Raw genomic sequence first — 23,577 nt, forward strand, 5'->3', positions numbered from 1 at the left:
TGAAACTTGAAAGGGTTCAGAAAAGATTTCCAAGGATGCTGCCAGGGTTGGAGGATTTGAGCTATAGGAAGAGGTTGAAGAGGCTAGAACTGTTTTTCCTGGAGTGTCAGAGATCCAGTATTAGCATTTCGGGTCCAGTGACATTTCTTCAGAACTGTTCTGAGGAAGGGACAGTGGAACTAAAATGTTAGCTCTGATTTCTCTCCATAGATGCTGCCGGAGCTGCTGAGATTTTCCAGCAATTTCTATTGTTGTTTTTGTTGTTGTTGTTGTGATGCCATTTAGTATGATGCCATCACAATCGATTGTGTTCTTGTTTGAGATGCATAGATTTTTGAACTGTCTCCTGCCTCTCAGAAAGTAAGGCAATCAGAAACCACCAATGACAAAATTAAACTTTCATGGATATGGTGATGAATGTACATTTAGCAGCCCAGGAGAAAAAGATCTGCCTTTGGACAACAGCAAAAATGACATAATTTGAATGTCACTATATCATTGGCAAGTTGGAGGTAATTATGTAAGGCAGTGGTAGATCATGCGTGGGCATTGTGCAACTGTAAATACTTGCAATAGACTTTATGTGCATAATTTCTAGTTGCTGTCCTGTACTTCTATTTGATGGAAGAATAATTTGCACTGCATGTTCACTTTCCACGTATTACTGCAGAAATATTCTGACTGCAGTCTACTCTGGCTTATAAGCATTTAACAGTTATTCTTTCTGTTGATTTTGCTATCAAGGCAGTTGCTAAATCAACTTCCTTTTTGTTATATTTAGTGAAAGGCTGACCTGCTTACTCATGTTCCTATTGAAGGACAACAGATTCAAATTCTATGTGAAAGATAACATGCATAATTAGTGTATCTGTAAAATATTAAGAATGGTTATATTTCATTTCCAAATCTGCACCCTTCAATCTGACTTAAACAACTTTAATTATTTTGCAATCTGGTGTTTTCATGTCTGCTGTGTCAAGAAGTGATATTATCTCCCCTTGTTTTAAATGTTTCAGACAGGAGAATTACCTGAACATATGACACCAGCTGGTTCCACTTCTCTCGAACACCTTCTGTTAAATACAGGAGTAATTTCACAATCCCAAGGATTATTCTCACTGCTCTTGCAGCCAATTTCAAGGTTTAGTATGGGCAAATTGCGATCTCCAAACTGAGATGCTGATGCTGATACAGCTTCGCCACATCTGAGGTATTTACACAAAACACGAGCGTCATTCATGTCCCATGTTTGACCACAGATATGATGCCATGCAAAAAGGAGGTAAACTTGAAGTCTCCCAGCACACGGGCTCCCTCCATCTCCAAGAATCAGGTTTTGCTGCACTGCCCCTGGAAAAATGCATTTACAGTTTGATCATAATAATTCTGATGTGCTAAAATTAAAAAGAAAGAGAAAACAAGCCCTAACATTTCTTCTTATTAGGATGCAGTCAAACATTTGAAATCTGACTGAAACAATATTAATTGATCACCAATATTTTATTCCAACTCACCTGTACTAGGTTTACTCATATTATCCCATTAGATATCTTTTCTTACTCTGTTTTTGAAAAGTACAAGGAGCAATCATAAAAAAAGTAGAAAAATCGCTGAACTCTAAATATCCCTGTGCTTTTTAATAATTTGGCATACCACACCTTCAAGATCCAAGTCCAGGAATGCCTCACTTCTACTTGAACTGGAAGCATTATACTGTGGAAAATTCAACAGAACACACACTGTGAATTCTTTCACTTCTTTGGCCTTAAGATGACAACACTGACTGATAATTGGTTAATTAAAGTCCTCCCTCCCATTATCACCCTCTAAATTTTTGTCCTTCTCAATAATTCTGATGCCAATCTTTTTCTTCACAGCTTTACATCTAATTGGTGGGCTAGACATTGTACCCAACATTTTTTCCTTTGCTCAAGACCATTAGATGATGCTCTTGTCCATGGCATCACCACCAAGGAATTTCTGAACTTTTAGAAAGCAATTTACTGAATGCTATTGTGTACTATTTGCATTGCTGCTTTTTTCAAGCAGTCAAGACAGTTATTGAGAGAAGGGCCTGTGTTATGGACGAGGCCAGACCCCCACAAAATATTTCAAGTCGCTAGCTCAGACCCTAACCTGCCTATTTGGTTTGAGCAGGTGTGAAATGGACATTCCAGGAGTGAATCAACTGGTCAAAACTCTTTGGTTTTAAACAAAACAGAATTTATTTGCAGACTACCAAGTGAATCACAAACAAAAGAAACAGAATAATGTAAACTATCTGAAAACCCAAAGACTATCCCAACTTAATGATGCTGTTCCAAATTCTTGCAACATAAATTCTTCCCCATAAACACCCCTTGGCAAGAAAGGTAAAATCAAACACAGGGTCTTACAGGAGGGCGATGTCAGAGAGATTGAGCATGGAACACCTTCTTCCATGCAACTGTATCTTTGTCCTGCAGCCTCAAAATACTGTTTGCTTGCTCTGCACAGCCATACTTCTAAAAATCAAAACCAAACCAAACCAGAGTAGAGCTGAGCTGGGAGAACAAGCCACTCTCCTTTCATTGTACAAGTGTTTGTTTAAAAACTTAAAAGCTTCTCCAAGTAGATAAATGCAGACAAAATGGAACCTCTGTTTTTACTACCCCTCTGAAATAAAAACCTAAGAACAACCTAACCTTGTTAAAGGTGCAGCATCGTCACACCTCGCCTTAGAAAAAATCAATATTTAAAGATGGCTTCATTTTTAAACTCTTTAATCTCACACTGTTAGTACAATTACAACAAATGTATCCATTACACTGACAATAATCTCACAAACATGAACACTAAATTCTATTACAATCTGTTTTAAACCAACCACCAAACATCTCCATTTCTCATTCAAGTCTTGACAATACATTGGCAATCACATTTTTCTGTCCTGCCACAGGTACAATTTTCAAATTGAATGGCTGTAACTTTTGTCCTTAAATTTCTCCACAAACTTTATTGGTTTATGATCAGTTTGTATGATTGTCTCAGATACATTACTGGTAACATAAACAATGAAATGTTCTAATGCCAACACCAAGCTCAAAGTTGACTTCTCAACTGTTGAATATTTCAGCTGATGAATTTTCAGTTTCCTTGAAGTACCTGATACATCTTTTTATCTTCTTGTTATCTTCCTATAAGAGAACAGCACCGACACCCACATCTCTCACATCAATAGCCCCTTGAATGGCTTTGCATAATTAGGTGAGACTAATACTGGAGCAGTGGTTAAAGCAGCTTTCAGGCTGTCAAATGCCTTCTGACAGCCTACTGTCCACTGAGGCTTCTTGCCTTTCTTTAGTAATTCAATGAGTGGAGCAGCCACAGTGCTAAAATTTGGCACAAATTTCTGTTAAATTCCACTCAATTGCAAGAATCGTAGTCCAACCCGTTTTGTCGATAAAACATAGAACATAGAACAGTACAGCACAGAACTGCCCCTTCAGCCCACAATGTTGTGCCGACCACTGATCCTCATGTATGCACCCTCAAATTTCTGTGACCATATGCATGTCCAGTCGTCTCTTAAATGTCCCCAATGACCTTGCTTCCACAACTGCTGCTGGCAATGCATTCCATGCTCTCACAACTCTCTGTGTAAAGAATCCATCTCTGACATCCCCTCTATACTTTCCTCCAACCAGCTTAAAACTATCATCCCTCGTGTTAGCCATTTCTGCCCTGGGAAATAGTCTCTGGCTATCGACTCTATCTATGCCTCTCATTATCTTGTATACCTCAATTAGGTCTCCTCTCCTCCTCCTTTTCTCCAATGAAAAAAGTCAGAGCTCAGTCAACCTCTCTTCATAAGATAAGCCCTCCAGTCCAGGCAGCATCCTGGTAAACCTCCTCTGAACCATCTCCAAAGCATCCACATCTTTCCTATAATAAGGCAACCAGAACTGGATGCAGTATTCCAAGTGCGGTCTAACCAAAGTTTTATAGAGCTGCAACAAGATCTCACGGCTCTTAAACTCAATCCCCTTGTTAATGAAAGCCAAAACACCATATGCTTTCTTAAAAACCCTGTCCACTTGGGTGGCCATTTTAAGGGATCTATGTACCTGCACACCAAGATCCCTCTGTTCCTCCACACTGCCAAGAATCCTATCCTTAATCCTGTAATCAGCTTTCAAATTTGACCTTCCAAAATGCATCACCTCGCATTTATCCAGATTGAACTCCATCTGCCACCTCTCAACCCATCTCTGCATCCTGTCAATGTCCCGCTGCAGCCTACAACAGCCCTCTATACTGTCAACAACACCTCCAACCTTTGTGTCATCTGCAAACTTGCTGATCCATCCTTCAATCCCCTCATCCAAGTCATTAATAAAAATTACAAACAGTAGAGGCCCAAGGACAGAGCCCTGTGGAACACCACTCACCACAGACTTACAGGCAGAATATTTTCCTTCTACTACCACTTACTGTCTTCTGTTGGCCAGCCAATTGTGTATCCAGACAGCAAGTTCCCCTGTATCTCATTCCTCCTGACCTTCTGAATGAGCCTACCATGGGGAACCTTATGAAATGCCTTGCTGAAGTCCATATATACCACATCCACAGCTCGACCCTCATCAACCTTTCTAGTCACGTCCTCAAAGAACTCTATAAGGAATGTGAGGCATGACCTGCCCCTCACAAAGCCATGTTGACTGCATTTAATCAAGCCATGCTCTTCCAGATGGTCATAAATCCTATCCCTCAGAATCCTTTCTAACACCTTGCAGACGACAAACGTGAGACTTACTGGTCTGTAATTGCCGGGGATTTCCCTATTTTCTTTCTTGAAGAGAGGAATTACATTTGCCTCTCTCCAGTCCTCAGGTACGACTCTAGTGGAGAGCGAGGATGCAAAGACCTTCACAAGTGGCGAAGCAATTGCATTTCTCATTTCCCAAAGCAGTCAATGACAAATCTGGTCTGGGCCTGGCGATTTGTCAATCTTAATGTTTGACAAAATTTTCAGCACATCAGCTTCCTGTGTCTCTATCCACTCCAGCATGCACACCTGCTCTTCAATGGTTTCATTCACTACAAGGTTCGTTTCTTTCATAAAGACAGAAGCAAAAAACACATTTAGGGCTTTCCCTACCTCCCCAAACTCCACACACAAATTCTCTATGCTATCCCTGATCAGCCCTACTCTTTCTTTGACCATTCTCTTATTTCTCACATAAGTGTAAAATGCCTTTGTGTTCTCCCTAATCCGTTCTGCCAAGCCTTTCTCGTGCCCCCTCCTGGCTCTCCTCAGACCATTTTTGAGCTCCTTCCTCACCTGCCTGTAATCCTCTAGAGCTGAGCTTGATCCTAGCTTCCTCCACCTTATGTAGGCTACCGTTTTCCTTTGACAAGAAGCTCCACCGCTCTCATCATCCAAGGTTCCTTTATCTTACCACTTCTTGCCTGTCTCAGAGGGACATATTTATTCATCACTTGCAACAATGTTCCTTAAACAGTCTCCACATGTCTTTAGTGCCTTTACCATGGAACAATTGCTCCCAGTCCATGCTTCCTAACTCATGTCTAGTCGCATCACAGTTTCCTCTTCCCCAATTAAATATCCTCCCATTTTGCCTAATCCTCTCCTTCTGCATAGCTATGTAGAATGTGAGGCAGTTGTGGTCACTATCACCAAAATGCTCTCCCACCACAAGATCTAATACCTTCCCCGGCTCATTTCCGAGCACCAAGTCTAGAATTACCTCTCCCCTCGTCGGCCTGTCAACATAAGGATGGCCTCTCCCCTCGTCAGCCTGTCAACGTAGATGGTATGGGAAACTCCCCAATTACCTTTGTTTTTGCACTTCATGTGGCCGTTTGTTCATGTCCAATAACATGGCACAGGAAGGTGAATCTGGCTTTGGAAATTCACTTTTAGCCACGTTTATCATCAAGCCTGCTTCCCGAAGTCGATTGAACATTTCTGATTAAATGTTGCAAATGTTCCTTCATGAGTGACTCAAAATGATGAGGTCATCTATATAAATAACACAATTGACAATCTGGAAGTGATCTTACTGGTTAGTCTTTGAAATGTGGCTGGCACATTTTTCATACCAAATGGCATTACTTTAAATTGATACAGTGCATTTGGCATTAGGAAAGGCAAAATTGACTTCACTCTTTCAGACAAAGGTACCTGCCAGTATCCCCTGAGCAAGACCAAGTTAAAAATATATGTTGATTGTTCCAACTTTTCCACACAGTCTTTCAAGTGCAGAATTGGACATGCATCAGCCTTTGTAACTGCATTAAGTTTGCAATAGTCTACACATCTACGTTCGGTACCTCTTGGTTTTTGGCACCATGACTATGGGCGAGCTTTAGTCACTGTAACTCACTTTGATTATATCATTTTGGAGCATGTGTTCAATCTCCTTTTGAATCTGTACCAATTTTAGAGGGTTATGCCTGAAAAGATGTTGCTTAATTGGAACAGCATCTCCTATACCTAAATCATGCATGATTAGGTTAGTACTTCACGGCTTACTTCGACATATCTCTCCATGCAATATTAATGACTCTTTCAGGTCATTTCAATTCTCCTCTGGAATGTTACTCAATAATCTATCCCAATCTTTGACAACGTCCTCATTGTCCAATTTAATCTGAGGAATGTCCAGTTCAGAATCCTCTGAATTTAGTTCTTCCCTCTGTGTTGTAATCAACAGCACATTCTTGTCTTGCTTTCATTCTCTATCAAAATCCTTTTTGAGCATATTGACCATGACAAACCCTGTGAGATTTCTTTCTGTCTGGAGTCCTTATTAAATAGTTCACCTCACTCAATTTCCTTTCAACACGATAAGGTCCACTCAACCTTGCTTTTAAAGGTTCACCTATCACTGGAAGTAACAGTTGACATTTTATCCCCAGTAGCAAAATTGTGAGTTTTTGATTTCTTGTCTGCTTCCCATTGCATTGTATGCTGGGATACTTTCAAATGTTGTCTCGCCAACTTACCCATTCTATTTAATCATTCCCTAAAACCTGACTTATAGTCTAAACATGTGGTTTCTGAATTCTGACTTGCCAATTTCTCCTTAATCAACTTTAGCAGTCCTTTCACTTCATGCCCAAATACAAATTCAAATGGACTGAATTTGTTCGATTCATTTAGTGCATCTCTGACCGCAAAAAGTACAAATGGAATTCCCTTAGGCCAATAATTTGGATCTTCACTATAAGCCCTTTAATGTCTGATGCCACCTTTCTCATGCTCCCTGTAATTCTGGATGCTATGCAGTAGATTTGCATTGTTTTATTCCTAAACTGTCCACAACTTCTTTGAATAATTTTGTTGTGAAATTTGACCCTTAATCTGATTATATCTTGTCAAAAATTTGAGTAACTCCTTTACAATCCTTTTTGCGGTGATATTGTGAAATGAAATGGTCTCTTGAACTGGAGGGGACACATCCATTATTGTGAACAAGTACTGATTCCCACTTTTAGGAAGGGGTCCTACACAATCAATTAAGATTCCTGTGAAAGGTTCCTCAAATGCAGGAATGGGTACTAAAGACGTGGGTTTTATTTCTGCTTAAGGTTTTCCAATTATCTAAAATGTATGACATGTCTAGCAAAATTCAAATATATTCTTGTTCAGTCCAGGGCAATAAAAATGTTTTGTATTTTAGCTTGTGTTTTTCATACCCTTAAATGACACCCTACTGATAGTTCTTGCATAACCTCCTTTCTGTAAGCCATTGGCATTACCACTTGATGAACTTCTGTCCATTTCTCATCTGCATGAATATGCGATGGTCTACATTTCCTCATTTACATCATTTTTAAGATAGTAGCACACCAGGAAAACATCCCAGGATATGTATCCTACAACAGTTCAGTTGCCTGAGTTTGCACTGGCTTTTTGTGCATCTCCAGTTGCAAAAGTACAAATGGAATTTCCTTATGCCAATTATCTGGATAGTTTTGACGAGAAGCCCTCAACATAGTCTTTAATGTTTGATGCCACTTTTCTTGAACTGCCTGCAATTCTGTATGGAACGCAGTACATTTGCATTGCTTTATTCCTAAGCTGCCCAAGACTTCCTTGAGCAATTTTGATGTGAGGTTTGACCCTTCATCTGATTTTATCTCTGTGAGCAGTCCATATCTAGTGAAATTTTTGAGGAACAGCAAAAAAAATCACAGATGATTGAATTTCAGATACAATGGAGGGTGAAATAGTATCCTCTAAAACCAGGATGTTTTGCGTAAACAAGGAAGACTATAACGGGATGAGGGAGGAATTGGCTAAATTAGGCTGGGAACACAAGTTATATGGCGAAACAGTTGAGGAATAGTAGAGGACTTTCAAAGAGATTTTTCACCGTGCTCAAAGGAAGTATCTTACTGTTGAAAACAAGGATAGGAAGGGTAGGAAGAACAAGCATTGGATAACCAAGGAAATAAAGGAAGGCATCCAATGAAAAGCTCAGGCTTACAAAGTAGCCAAGAATAGTGAGAAACAGGAAGAGTGGGAAAACTTTAAAAAGCAACAAAGAACCACGAAGCAAGCAAGCAAGAAAGGAAAGATAGATTATGAGTGCAAACTATCACATAATCTAAAACAGGTAGAAAACAAACATGGTGGATGGAGGGAAATAGGTAGATGTTGTATACTTGGATTTCCAGAAGGCGTTAAATAAGGTGCCACATAAAAGATTCATCCATAAGGTAAGAATGCATGGAGTTGCATGGAATGTAATAGCGTGGATAGAGGACTCATTAACCAATAGAAAACAGAGTTGGGATAAATGGATGTTTCTCTGCTAACTGATAGGTGGTGAGCGGTATGCCACAGGGGTCAGTGTTGGGCTGGACTGAGTTTGCTTATCCAAGTTTGCTGATGATACAAAGCTGAGTGGAAAGGCAAACTGTGCAGAGTAGGTGGAGGACCTGCAGAGAAATTTATATAGGCTAAGTGAGTGGGCAAGGGTCTGGCAGATGTAATACAATGTTGGTAAATGTGAGGTTATCCACTTTGGAAGTAAAAATAGTAGGTCAGAGTAATATTTAAATGGTGAAAGGCTGCAGCATGCTGTTGTGCAGAGGTACTTAGGAGTGCTCGTACATTAATCGCTAAAAGTTGATTTGCAGGTGCAAAAGGTAATTAGGAAGGCAAATGGCATTTTGGCTTTCATTGCTAGAGAGATTGAATTTCAGAGCAGGGAGGTATACAGTTCCTCATCTTTCAACTTCAAAGATTGAGAGGATACTGGTACCTCTTAATATTGTAACATCTTTACCTGCTGCTCCTGGCCTATCTGAGTAAACTTTATCTTCATCTAGATATGTGGTTTAAGAATTTGGCATTTCCTCCTGAAACAACCTCCAACCAGCTTGTACACTCTGGTGCAGCTTTCTAACCTCCACTGTGCTTTCCATTAACACTCCAATAAAATTCACTGGCTTCTCCTGTTTTCCTCCGTCTGGCTTCCCAATGCTTTTCCGAACCTACCAACACTGTGAATGCATGTGGCCTATTTTAATGCATTGAAGACATTGGAGTTTTTTTTAACTTCTCTTACCCCTTCAAGAGTTACCTTTTTACTCTGTGGTAAGTTATGCTTATAGTCCTCACTGAGATGGACCTTTCCCTTTCCATGTGAGGATTTCTTTTTCCCCAATTTCTATCCCTTGTGGATTGAAATAGATTTGGAAGCCAAGTCTTGATTTATGGACCAACTTATAATCATCAGCCATTTCAGCTGCTAATCTTGCATTTTAACTCTGTGCTCCTCCTCACTAAGCTAACATTGAGCCTTCATTTCTGACCTTTTAAGCTAGCTTTCCAGTCTAAGTGTCAATTTCTGAAGTTCAAACTCTTTCCCTTTCTCCTTTCCTTCGCTCTCCTTTTCTCTCTCTTTCTCTCTCATCGCTCTCTTTCTTTTTTGCTCTGCTAAGGTGATTGGTTCTTTTTTTCTCTTTGCTCTGCTTTTATTCATAATTCAAACAGTTTCATTTCTTTTGTCATTTCCTTTTCTTTTGCCTCCAACTCAAGCTGCTTCATTTTCAATTAATTTTAGCCATCCCTAAAGCTTCTGATGGTATTTCCAGCAAATTTAAATGCTGAGCAATTGCTGTAATTATCTCTCCTTTCCTCAAGGTAGGAGGCAGTTCCAACTTCAGATTGTCTGCTAATTCCAGAAGGTTGGCCATATTCACCTTTACTAAGGCCCGCAAAAATAATCTCTTCCACTGTGGTACGGCACGGTGGCTCAGTGGTTAGCACTGTTGCCTCACAGCGCCAGGGTCCCGGGTTTGATTCCAACTTCTGGTAACTGTGCAAACTCCACACAGACAGTCACCCCGTGTCTGCGTGGGTTTCCTCCAGGTGCTCTGCTTTCCTCCCACAGTCCAAAGGTGTGCAGGTTGGTTGATTGGCCATGTGTAAATTATCAATTAGGTACATTAGTCAGAGGGAAAATGGGTTTGGGTGGTGTGGACCTGTTGGGCTGAAGGGCCTGTTAACATACTGTACGGAATCTAATCTAAAACTGTTGGTGACTGGAAGAGCCATTACTACCGAAGTACTGTTGAAGTCAGTCCCCAGAACAAAAGACACTAACACCTACCACTCGCTGCCTTTGAGTCCAGCAACCCTAACCCAAATTGGAATTGTAGAACAAATTCTGGACAAGCCACCAATCTGTTATGAACCAGGCCAAACCCCCTTAAAACATTTCAAGAAGGTAGTTGTTTTGAGCAGATGTGAAATGGATATTTCAGGAGTGATGCAGCTGGTCAAAATGCCTCGCATTAAACAAAACAGAATTTATTTACAGAGTATCGAATAAAACACAAACTAAAGAGAACAGAATACAGAATAACTTAACCAACAAACTATCACAGCTTAGAAATACTGTTCCAAATTCCTGCAAAAATCCTCATAACCACCTCCCTGCCCACCTTGACAAAAAAGGTAAAATCAAACACCGGTTTTGACAGGAGAGAGATGTCAGAGAGATTTAGCAGGAAAACCTTTTTCCATGTCGCTGTTTCTTGGACCAGCAGACTGCTTGCTCTGACAGCCAGACTCCCAAAAACCAAAACGAAACAAAACCAGAGAAAAGCTCAGTTGGCAGAACCAGTCACTCCATTTTCACTGTACAATTGTTTGCTTAAGAGCTTAAAATCTTCTTCAAGTAGATACATGCAGACAATATGGAGCTTCTGAATTCACAATCCCTCTGGAAAAAAAAACCCAAGAACAACCTAACCTTGTTAAAGTAGCAGCATCATCCCACCTGCAACCATCAGGGGCTGTATTAACTCAGGGCATGGTTAAGAAAATGGGACTGGGATATCATAGCAATTAAAGAAATATGGCTCAGGGATGGGCAGGACTGGCAGCTTAATGTTCCAGGATACAAATGCTACAGGAAGGATAGAAAGGGAGGCAAGAGAGGAAGGGAAGAAGCAATTTTGATAAGGGATGGCATTTCAGCTGAGCTGAGGGAGGATATTCCTGGAAATACATCCAGGGAAGTTATTTGGGTGGAACTGAGAAATAAGAAAGGGATGATCACCTTATTGGGATTGTATCATAGACCCCTAACAGTCAGAGGGAAATTGAGAAACAAACTTGTAACGAGATCTCAGCTATCTGTAAGAATAATAGGGTGGTTATGGTTAGGGATTTTAACTTTCCAAACATACACTGGGACTATCATAGTGTTAAAGGTTTAGATGGAGAGGAATTTAAGTGCGTACAAGACACTTTTCTGATTCAGTATGTGGATGTACCAACTAGAGAAGTGCAAAACCTGACCTACTCTTGGGAAATAAGGCAGGGCAGGTGACTGAGGTGTCAGTGCACTTTGGGGAGCACTTTGGGGCCACCAACCACAATTCTATTGCATTTTAAAAAGTGATGGAAAAGAATAGACCAGATCTAAAAGTTGAAGTTCCAAATTGGAGAAAGGCCAATTTTGATGGTATTAGGCAAGAACTTTCAAAAGCTGATTGGGGACAGATGTTCGCAGGTAAAGAGACGGCTGGAAAATGGGAAGCCTTCAGAAATGAGATAACAAGAATCCAGAGAAAGTATATTCCTGTCAGGGTGATAGGAAAGGCTGGTAGTTATAGGGAATGCTAGATGACAAAAGAAATTGAGGGTTTGGTTAAGAAAAAGAAGGAAGCATATGTAAGGTATCGACAGGATAGATCGAGTGAATCCTGAGAAGAGTATTAAGGAAATAGGAGTATACTTAAGAGGGAAATCAGGAGGGCAAATAGAATTAAGGAGAATCCAAAGAGTTTTTACAAATACATTAAGGACAAAAGGGTAACTAGGGAGAGAATAGGGCCCCTCAAAGATCAGCAAGGAAGCCTTTTTGTGGAGCCGCAGAAAATGGGGGAGATACTAAATGAGTATTTTGCATCAGTATTTACTGTGGAAAAGGATACGGAAGATATAGACTATAGGGAAATAGATGGTGACATCTTGCAAAATGTCCAGATTACAGAGGAGGAAGTGCTGGATGTCTTGAAATGGGTAAAGCTGGATAAATCCCCAGGACCTGATCAGGTGCATGCAAGAACTCTGCAGGAAACTAGAGAAGTGATTATTGGGCCTCTTGCTGAGATATTTGTATAATCAATAGCCACAGGTAAGGTGCCGGAAGACTGGAGTTTGGCAAACGTGGTGCCACTGTTTAAGAAGGGTGGTAAGGACAAGCTAGGGGACTATAGATCAGTGAGCCTGACCTTGGTTGGTAGGCAAGTTGTTGGAGGGAATCCTGAGGGACAGGACGTACATGTTTTTGGAAAGGCAAGAACTGATTAGGGATAGTCAACATGGCTTTGTGCATGGGGAATCATATCTCACAAACTTGATTGAGTTTTTTGAAAGAAGTAACAAAGAAGATTGATGAGGGCAGAGCAGTAGATGTGATCTAAACGGACTTCAATAAGGCGTTTGACAAGGTTCCCCATGGGAGACTGATTCGCAAGGTTAGATCTCATGGAATACAGGGAGAACCAGCCATTTGGATACAGAACTGGCTCAAAGGTAGAAAACAGAGGGTGGTGGTGGAGGGTTGTTTTTCAGACTGGAGGCCTGTGACCAGTGGAGTGGCACAAGGATCAATGCTGGGCCCTCTACTTTTTGTCATTTACATAAATGATTTGGATGTGAGCATAAGAGGTACAATTAGTAAGTTTGCAGATGACATCAAAATTGGAGGTGTAGTGGACAGCGAAGAGGGTTACCTTAGATTACAACAGGATCTTGACCAGATGGGCCAATGTGCTGAGAAGTGGCAAATGGAGTTTAATTCAGATAAATGCGAGGTTCTGCATTTTGGGAAAGCAAATCATAGCAGGACTTATACACTTTATGGTAAGGACCTAGGGAGTGTTGTTGAACAAAGAGACCTTGGATTACAGCTTCACAGCTTCTTGAAAGTGGAATCGCTGGTAGATCAGATAGTGAAGAAGGCATTTGGTATGCTTTCTTTTATTGGTCAGAGTATTGAGTACAGGAGTTGGAAGGTCATGTTGCGGCTGTACAGGACATTGGTTAGGCCACTGTTGGAATATTGCGTGCAATTATGGTCTCCTTCCTATCGGAAAGATGTTGTGAAACTTGAAAGGGTTTGGAAAAGATTTACAAGAATGGTGCCAGGGTTAGAGTATTTCAGCTATAGGGAGAGGCTGAACAGGCTGGGGCCGTTTTCCCTGGAGTGTTGGAGGCTGAGGGGTGACCTTATAGAGGTTTACAAAATTATGAAGGGCATGGAGAGGGTAAATATGCAAAATCTTTTCCCTGGGGAGTCCAGAACTAGAGGGCATAGGTTTAGGGTGAGAGAGGAAAGATATAAAAGAGACCTAAGGGGCAACTTTTTCACACAGACGGTGGTACAGGTATGGAATGAACTGCCAGAGGAAGTGGAGACTGGTACAATTGCAACATTTAAGAGGCATTTGGATGGGTATATGAATAGGAAGGGTTTAGAGCGATATGGGCCAGGTGTTGGCAGGTGAGACTAGATTGGGTTGGGATATCTGGTCAGCTTGGACGGGTTGGACCGAAGGATCTGTTTCCATGCTGTACATCTCTATGACTCTCTGACTCATAATCTCTGTCCCTGACCATGTAAATTATGAGGTCGCTATTCAATTGAGTATGCCTTAGCCTGAATCATACTTTTCAAGTGCAATCGCACCTTAATGGTACTCCAGCTTAACAGTTGAAGTTAAGATAAATTAAATTTATTTCTGGCAGATAGTCTGATTTAAAATTGAGCATGACTCTTCTTTGCCACTTCCCTTTAAAAGGGACAGCCAAATTTTGTGTATCGTTCAACCACATCAGTTCCTTGCTAAATGCAACAGTCGCTGACAACTTTAAGAACAAAACTTTGGTATGCGGCAGACACACCAACTTTTCATGTCACACAGATAGCTTTAGCTGGCATCAGCAAATTTTGATGTATAACACGATAAGCAGCAAACATGGTACACAAGTTCAAGCCTCTTGAAGTTTTTTTTCAGAATTTATGGGATATGATTGCTCAACATGATCTGCAGCATCCTCGATATTTTTGGATTATGTTGTCGGTGGTATCATCGCTATTCGTTGGAAAATATAAAAAGGGAAAGAATGTAATGGTTATCGTTTGTCTTCTTTTGTTCATCTCCCTAATTGACACTATGATAACTGTAATTGAGTTATATAGCTTTTCTCTTTGTTACTCTATTTTTGTACCTAATCTACTTTGTACTTAAGATGTGTATCTAGTTAATTTGTGCATGAAATAGCACCTTGTTTAGTAACATTATGAACTTTTCACTGTACTCCTGTACTTTGTACTTTTGGTCGGCACCGAGCAGTTTGGCCAAAGAGCCTTTCTCCGTGCTGTAGGAATCGTGTTACTCTATTCTGAGTGAGATGTATAAGCAAGAAGACACATCTGCCAGCATTGGTATCAGTCCAACATCCTGTTACCAAAGCAGCATTATTGGTAGCGTGATCTTCAAGGATTTCCGCTCATATTCCTGGCTAATTCCATATGATAAAGTATGCTCACAGAAATAGTCAACATTAATAAGCAATTCATAAATACCGTTGCAGATGACGATGACACTCATCTCAGTATCGCACTTCTGCTGGCCGGAAGGACTGAGCGCACACTCCGACAATGAAGATTCTGTTCCTTTGCACTGAATCTTATCCAGGAAGGCAGGTCCATGTGGGATGGGATGTACCTGTCCTGAGAGATAAAACTCACAGCCAATTTGCTTGCAGACAACCTCTCCAGCAGCTGAATCCCACGAATTACTACAAACGGACTTCCATTGACCTCGGTCATAAACCTTCAATATCCCACCACATGGCGCGTGTGGCCCCAACAATGTGGGGTTTCTGAGCTCTGTTAAAAGTCGAGGAGAAAAAAGATTAATTTTGCAAAGCTCTCCCAAACTGAACTGAAGAAAGCATCTTGGAATCTTTATAATTTGACGCAATAATTACACAGATTCATCGGAGTCGATTAGCTCAGTTGGTTGGACGGCATCGAGGTTGACGACATGCAGAGTGATGGTGCTGTTTGATTCCTGCACTGGCTAAGGTTATCATGAAGGATTCTCCTTCTCAACTTCACCCCTTGACTGAGACGTGGTGACAGGCAGGTTAAACCACTACCAACTGTCTCTCTCCACTGAGAGTGCAGTACCAAAGTATGGGAGGACAATGACGACTTGACCTTTAGTTGCACAGATTCGCCAGATTATTAAAGTTTTCATTGTACGAATGCAATTTGTTTCAAAGTGCTGCTGTGTTCACCGATTTTGGCTGGACCACTCTCTCTGAAATCTTTCATGACTCCCACTGAGTGCTTGTGTTATGGGCAGAATTACTGAAAAAGAAGTTCCTGTTTTTGCCCTCTTCATCTGTGCTACTGACCATAATTGCATTACAATTTCATTTTGGAAATACTTCATTTTATTAATCTTCAAAATGTGATATGACTGACTCAAATGGTACAACATGGTCAATAGGTATGGCACAACTTGGACTGCCTGTATCTGGAACAAGAAGAGTGAAACTCTGTTTATTGGAATGACCAATGCATGCTTATTGTGCAGCCAAATTGAAACTAAAATGAGAGTCATAGTCCCCGAATAAATGATCGTCAAGCTTTTTTTTGCGCACAACTGAATGACTTTCCAACCTCTAAAATTCCAACTGTGACTCTTTTTCTTTGTTTTATTCATGTAGTAACCACCACTAGTGACCAAGTGAATATTTACAAGCAAAACCCATTATGGGCAATGTAAACCATCAAAGGTAGCAGGATAGTTGTTGCAGGGAGAGCTGGAAGGAACTAAATCAAAATGGAGTTGGAAGGTGAAAGAAAGCACTGCATTTCTTGCGGTGCCCACCTCTCTCTGAAGGCATCCAGAGCAGTGGTGGATACTACTTGATCCTCCTCCAAGGGCACTGCAAAAGAGGGGCAGACAGTCAGCAAGTATGACCCCCACTATAGTCTGCTGCCTATTTACAGCTGACCTGGCCATAATAAGGAGCAAACCCATGAGGAGATGCTCTAATCAATCCATTCTTCTCTGTACCAGATGTCCAAAGATCAGGAGTGTGGGGAAAACTGCAATGTAAAACACAATGAAAGATTTTTCAAATATCTAAAAAGGGAATGCAAATGCCCACACCAATATAAACACGGTCCATGGACCCCACAGCACTGCTGGAGTCTTATGTGCAGTTCTGTTTGACACACTATAGGAAAGATATGATTGCACCAGAGAAGATTTCAGGATTTAAATGTTTTAGTAGGGTCAGAGGTGGGGGTAAAAGAGGGAGAGGTGTGGCATTGCTTGTCAAAGATAGTATTACAGTGGTGGAAAGGACGATGGATGAGGACTTGCCGTCTGAGGTAGTTTGGGCTGAGGTTAGGAATAGGAAAGGTGAGGTCACCCTGTTAGGAGTCTTTTACAGGCCTCCTAATAGTCCTAGAATCATTGAAGAAAGGATAGGAAAGGTGATTCAGGAGATGAGTGACAGTAATAGGGTGGTTGTTATGGGGGACTTTAACTTTCCTGATATTGATTGGGAAAGCTATAGCTCAAGTTCGTTAGATGGGTCAGTGTTTGTTCAATGTGTGCAGGAGAGTTTCCTGACACAATATGTAGACAGGCCAACAAGAGGTGAGGCCATACTGGATTTGGTTCTGGGTAACGAACCAGGCCAGGTGTTAGAATTAGAGGTAGGTGAGCACTTTGGGGATAGTGACCATAATTCGGTGATTTTTACTCTCGTGATGGAGAGGGATAAGTGTGTACTACAGGGCAAGAGTTATAGCTGGGGTCAGGGAAATTATGATGCGGTGAGGCATGACTTAGGATGTGTGGCTTGGAAAAGTAGACTCCAAGGCAAGAGTGTAAATGATATGTGGAGCTTGTTCAAGGAGCAACTATTGAGTGTCCTTGATAATTATGTACCTGTCAGGCAGGGAGGAAAGGGTCGTGCGAGGGAGCCGTGGTTTAATAAGGAATTGGAATCCCTTGTTAAATGGAAGAGGGCGGCATATCTCAAGATGAGACGTGAAGGTTCAATTGGGGCGATTGAGAGTTATAGGGTAGCCAGGAAGGACCTGAAGAGAGAGCTAAGAGCAGCAAGGAGGGGACATGAAAGGTCCTTAGTCGGTAGGATTAGGGAAAACCCTAAGGCTTTCTATAGGTATGTTAGGAATAAAAGTATGACTACTGTAGGAATAGGTCCAGTCAAGGATAGTAGTGGGAAGTTGCGTGTGGAGGCGGAAGAGATTGGGGAGACACTGAATGAATACTTTTCTTCAGTATTTACTCAGGAACAGGGCATTGTCGTCGATGCGAATACTGAGTCACAAATAAGTAGAATGGATGGCTTTGAGGTATGTAGAGAAGAGGTGTTGGAAATCCTGGAAAAGGTGAAAATAGATAAGTCCCCTGGGCCTGATGGCATTTATCCTAGGATTCTCTGGGAAGCAAGGGAGGAGATTGCAGAGCCATTGGCCTTGATTTTTATGTCCTCTTTGTCTACAGGAGTAGTGCCAGAAGACTGGAGGATAGCAAATGTGGTTCCCTTGTTCAAAAAGGGGAGTAGGGATAACCCTAGTAACTATAGGCCGGTGAGTCTCACTTCTGTTGTGGGCAAAGTCTTAGAGAGAATTGTAAGGGATAGGATTTATGCACATCTGGATAGGAATAATGTGATCAAGGATAGTCAGCATGGTTTTGTGAAGGGCAGGTCGTGCCTCACAAACCTTATTGAATTCTTTGAAAAGGTGACGAAGGAGGTTGATGAGGGGAAAGCGGTAGATGTGGTATATATGGATTTTAGTAAGGCGTTTGATAAGGTTCCCCATGGTAGGCTACTGCAGAAAATACGGAGATATGGCATTGAGGGTGAGTTGGAGGTTTGGATTAGGAATTGGCTGGATGGAAGAAGACAGAGGGTAATAGTTGATGGCAAAGTTTCTTCATGGAGTGCCGTCACTAGCGGTGTTCCGCAAGGATCTGTTTTGGGACCATTGCTGTTTGTCATTTTTATAAATGACCTGGAAGAGGGGTTAGAAGGTTGGGTGAGCAAGTTTGCGGATGATACGAAAGTCGGAGGAGTTGTTGACAGTGAGGAAGGATGTGGCAGGTTACAGCAGGATATAGAGAAGCTGCAGAGCTGGGCAGAAAGGTGGCAAATGGAATTCAATGTAGCTAAGTGTGAGGTGATTCACTTTGGGAAGAATAACAAAAAGATGGGGTACTGGGCTAATGGTCGGATACTTGGTAGTGTGGATGAGCAGAGGGATCTTGGTATCCATGTACACAGATCTCTGAAAGTTGCCACCCAGGTAAATAGTGCGGTGAGGAAGGCATATGGCGTACTGGCTTTTATTGGTAGAGGAATTGAGTTCCGGAGTCCTGAGGTCATGATGCAGTTGTATAAGACTCTGGTGCGGCCGCATCTGGAATATTGTGTGCAGTTTTGGTCGCCATACTATAGGAAGGACGTGGAGGCACTGGAACGGGTGCAGAGGAGGTTTACCAGGATGTTGCCTGGTATGGAAGGAAGATCGTATGAGGAAAGACTGAGACACTTGGGGCTGTTTTCATTCGAGAAAAGAAGGTTTAGGGGTGACTTGATTGAGGTGTACAAGATGATTAGGGGGTTAGATAGGGTTGACAGTGTGAACCTTTTCCCACGTATGGAGTCGGGTATTACAAGGGGGCATAGCTTTAAATTAAGGGGGGGTAGATATAGGACTGAAGTTAGGGGTAGGTTCTTCACTCAGCGAGTCGTAAGTTCATGGAATGCCCTGCCAGTAGCAGTGGTGGACTCTCCCTCTTTATGGGCATTTAAGCGGGCATTGGATAGGTATATGGAGGATAGTGGGTTAGTATAGGTTAGGTGGGCTTGGATCGGCGCAACATCGAGGGCCAAAGGGCCTGTACTGCGCTGTATTCTTCTATGTTCTATAAGATGGAGAGGAGATTCAGGGCGATGCTGTCTGAGCTGCTGCTTTGCTCAGAGCAGAGAAGGCTAAGTGGAGATCTGTTTGAAATACACAAAGATCTGAAGTGCATAAACAGGTAGATAGAGAGAAATTATCCCCTTAGTAGTTGGGTCAACAGGCTGCACTACAACTTTAAAGTCAGGGTCAAGAGGTTTACGGTGGGTTTGATGAGTAAAGAATTCATTCTTAGGGTTGTGGGTAAATGCAATTCACTGCCTGCAAGGGTGGTGGAGGCAGGAACTGGCACCACAGCTAAGAACTCATTTAGGTGAATACTTGAAATGCCTTCAAATATAACGCTATGAATTAAGTGCTTGAAAAGAGGATGTTAGTCAATGCATGCATGGTAACAGGTGTATGACAAGCTGAAGGGCCTTTTTACCTGCAGTAAATCTCATAAAGAACAGACACGAAGGGCAGCATGTGCTTCATCTCAATCACAGTCACATTGGAAGTCAAGAGGACAAATTGTCAACAATTTTGCATAGTCACCTATTTAATTGCTGAAGGATTGTGAACAATTTTTGACATGATTCTTCATATAATTGGCGTTATTTTACCATTATTATACATCCTGGATGTTGCTTGAGCTGGAATGTTTTCTCTATGAGAACAGACTTGTCAGGCTGGGTTATTTGCTTTACAGCAGAAAAAAATGGGATGGTCATCCAACTGAGTTACAAAGGGCAGAAAGGGCAGATAGAGGAACCTTTCCCCTTATGAGAGAATGTAGGTCTAAGGTGTTTTAGGGTAGATTTACGAAAAATATTTTTCACTCCGATGGTGGTAGCTACCTGGAATGCACTGTCAAAAGGAATGTTAGATGTGAGAATCATCACAACATTTGAAATTAAACTTCATGTACACTTGAAATGATAAAGTAGACAAGTCTGTGGGCGACGTACTGACAAAATGTATTAGAGTAGATAGGAGTCTGATGAATGAAGGGCTACGATGGGCTGATGGGCCTCTTTCTGTGCTGTAATATTGTAAGACTCTGAGAGTCTACTGTGTTGCTTTGAAATCAGTGTCATGAAGAAAACGTTGACAGATTTCAAGCCAGTCTTCGTGGTTGCAATGTACAAGGCATGTTAACAAGAAGATTAATATTTATGCCAACTCACTATCATGATGCCTGAGAGATCATAAATACATATTTTCTGAGAGATTGTGAATGATTTTTTTTTAACCTGGTATGAGAGACCATACTGTTAGACTGCAGGAAAAGCTTAGGCATTGACTATCATTGCACCACACTTCCTTTGCATAACAAAACTATTGATACATTACATAGAAAGTCATAAAATCCATGAATTCTATATATGTCTACTAGTGAATTCTAAAGCACAAAGAGTTCTAGTTGTTGGTTACATTGTTCTTCATACACCAAACAAAGCACGCTCCATTTGCATAAAACTTTAAATTGCATTTGCTGTCACTATGCAGTTTAAGTGTGACAATCTGCATAGAGCATGAAGAGAAGTTATTATTTTTTGGGACGATCATGCATTAGTTTCTTCAAGTTTGCACCTCACCATTCTGATGTTCAAGATACCAAAGGCTGATTCAGCAATAAATTACATCAGGAACTAAATTATTTCATAATATTTCAGTAATGTTATCACACCAAATCTGGACTTTGTCATGAAGGCCTCAACTTATTCATGGCCCATAATTAATGAGCAATTTGCCTTTCCCACCTAATCCTTGGTGAAGTATTATGCACAGTGCTATAAAACATTTTGTCTATTGTAAAGTATCCAGGATCGTGGCAAACATAAGTTGCTTTCTAAAAGCGTCTCCAAAGTGCTGACTTTGTTTATCCTGTGTATATGTACCAGGAGGCCGATTGATTAAGTGGGAGGATATGATTCAGAAACAGAGGAATCCCTCTGGTCCTTATTATTGTTTGGTGAGTAATTTTTATTTATGTTAAATGTTTAAATGTACATGAGAACGTTTCAGAATGTCCAGAATGGATAGCTATGTGTTTGTGTGGAGAATACAATGGGTAGCTATATCTTTTAAGGAGAAAGTGAGGGCTGCAGATGCTGGAGATCAGAGCTGAAAATGTGTTGCTGGAAAAGCGCAGCAGGTCAGGCAGCATCCAAGGAACAGGAGAATCGACGTTTCGGGCACAAGCCCTTCTTTAGGAATGAGGAAAGTGTGTCCAGCAGGCTAAGATAAAAGGTAGGGAGGAGGGACTTGGGGGAGGGGCGTTGGAAATGCGATAGGTGGAGGGAGGTCAAGGTGAGGGTGATAGGCCGGAGTGGGGTGGGGGCGGAGAGGTCAGGAAGAAGATTGCAGGTTAGGAACACAGTGCTGAGTTCGAGGGATTTGACTGAGACAAGGTGGGGGGAGGGGATATGAGGAAACTGCCCCAAGGGACACTTCCATATCTGCCACAAATTCACCTGCACCTCCACACACATCATCTATTGCATCCGCTGCACCCGATGTGGCCTCCTCTATATTGGGGAGACAGGCTGCCTACTTGCGGAACGTTTCAGAGAACACCTCTGGGACACCCGGACCAACCAACCCAACCACCCATAGCCCAACACTTTAACTCCCCCTCCCACCCCACCAAGGACATGCAGGTCCTTGGACTCCTCCATCGCCAGACCATGGCAACACGACGGTTGGAGGAAGAGGGCCTCATCTTCTGCCTGGGAACCCTCCAACCACAAGGGATGAACTCAGATTTCTCCAGTTTCCTCATTTCCCCTCACCCCACCTTGTCTCGGTCAAATCCCTCAAACTCAGCACCGCCTTCCTAACCTGCAATCTTCTTCCTGACCTCTCCGTCCCCACCCCACTCCGGCCTATCACCCTCACCTTGACCTCCCTCCACCTATCGCATTTCCAACGCTCCTCCCCCAAGTCCCTCCTCCCTACCTTTTATCTTAGCCTGCTGGACACACTTTCCTCATTCCTGAAGAAGGGCTTGTGCCCGAAACGTCGATTCTCCTGTTCCTTGGATGCTGCCTGACCTGCTGCGCTTTTCCAGCAACACATTTTCAGCTATATCTTTTAAGTCATACTACTTTGTTGCAAATGATTCATTTTTAATCTGCATTAAATGCAATAATTTTAGATTTTGTTCGAAATGTAGAAAATCTTCAGTTTTCTGTCACAATTCTCACTGATGCATGTTCGCTGCAAGGCTAAATTGCAAAGGCTTAAATGCAAAAGGGGCATGTATTATGCAATGATTATTTCCTTACATTAAATGTTAGAATATGAACACTTGAAAATCGCAAAGAAAGGTCCTAAAAGTTCAAAGATTACAGAATGCTACAATAACAAGGAATATTCCTGTAAGAGAGGATCTTTCTCACAGTAATTCAGGTAATCTGTTCCCAACTTGCACGAAAGTTTGCAGCTGTTCTCATCATTTCCCACATAATTTAAGTGGAACCAATGAGTAAATGTATAAATGACTGAAAATGTACTTTTGGATTGTTTGGGACATCACCAGTTTAATGAATTGCATCCAGAGGACAAGAAACTGCAAAATTTCAAGGAGTTAGTGAATGAAGACAAACCAACACATTCCTTGTGAAACTTTACTACCGCATTAGACCAGATCAATAAATAGCCACATTTTCACTTTCAGCTTAACTGGTAATTTATTCGAGTAACTAAATTAATTATGTCTTTCAATTTGAGCAAATTTGCATCTATGCCCAATCACCATGATAAGTTGCCAACAGTCATTGCATTGTATAAACTCTGATAAAATAAAAACCTCTAAGTCCTGGGGCCATACAGAAAGTGCACGAGCTGCTTAAAAAATAAAATAGTAATGTGTGAGGGGGGTGCTTAAGGCAAAAGAAAACATAAAAACTGTTTGAGAAGCTCATTATTTGGGAAGAGAGAAACAGAATTAATATTCCAAGTTAAAAGTGACTTGTTCAGAATTCAAATTTTCTCTTCACATGCTCCAACCTCTTGAATATTTTCAGCACTTCCGATGCTTGTTCCAAATTTCCTTAACGTTTTGCTT

General features: G+C 41.5%; 1 protein-coding gene across 1 annotated transcript in view; it reads right to left on the reverse strand.

Annotated features, from left to right (window-relative positions):
• Positions 1–23,577, reverse strand: part of LOC122556108 (scavenger receptor cysteine-rich domain-containing protein DMBT1-like) — a 66,084-nt gene that overhangs the window by 36,717 nt on the left and 5,790 nt on the right. The window contains exons 2-3 of the mRNA XM_087993942.1: positions 15,126–15,431; positions 1,030–1,344 (exon numbers count right to left, since the gene is read on the reverse strand). Of these exons, the coding sequence (XP_087850068.1) occupies positions 1,030–1,344; positions 15,126–15,431 (621 nt within the window). The remainder of the gene's footprint in view (positions 1–1,029; positions 1,345–15,125; positions 15,432–23,577) is intronic.

Source organism: Chiloscyllium plagiosum, unplaced genomic scaffold, assembly GCF_037043375.1.
Source record: "Chiloscyllium plagiosum isolate Xiang-an unplaced genomic scaffold, Cpla_swu_hap1 HiC_scaffold_13, whole genome shotgun sequence".
Classification (NCBI taxonomy): domain Eukaryota; kingdom Metazoa; phylum Chordata; class Chondrichthyes; order Orectolobiformes; family Hemiscylliidae; genus Chiloscyllium; species Chiloscyllium plagiosum.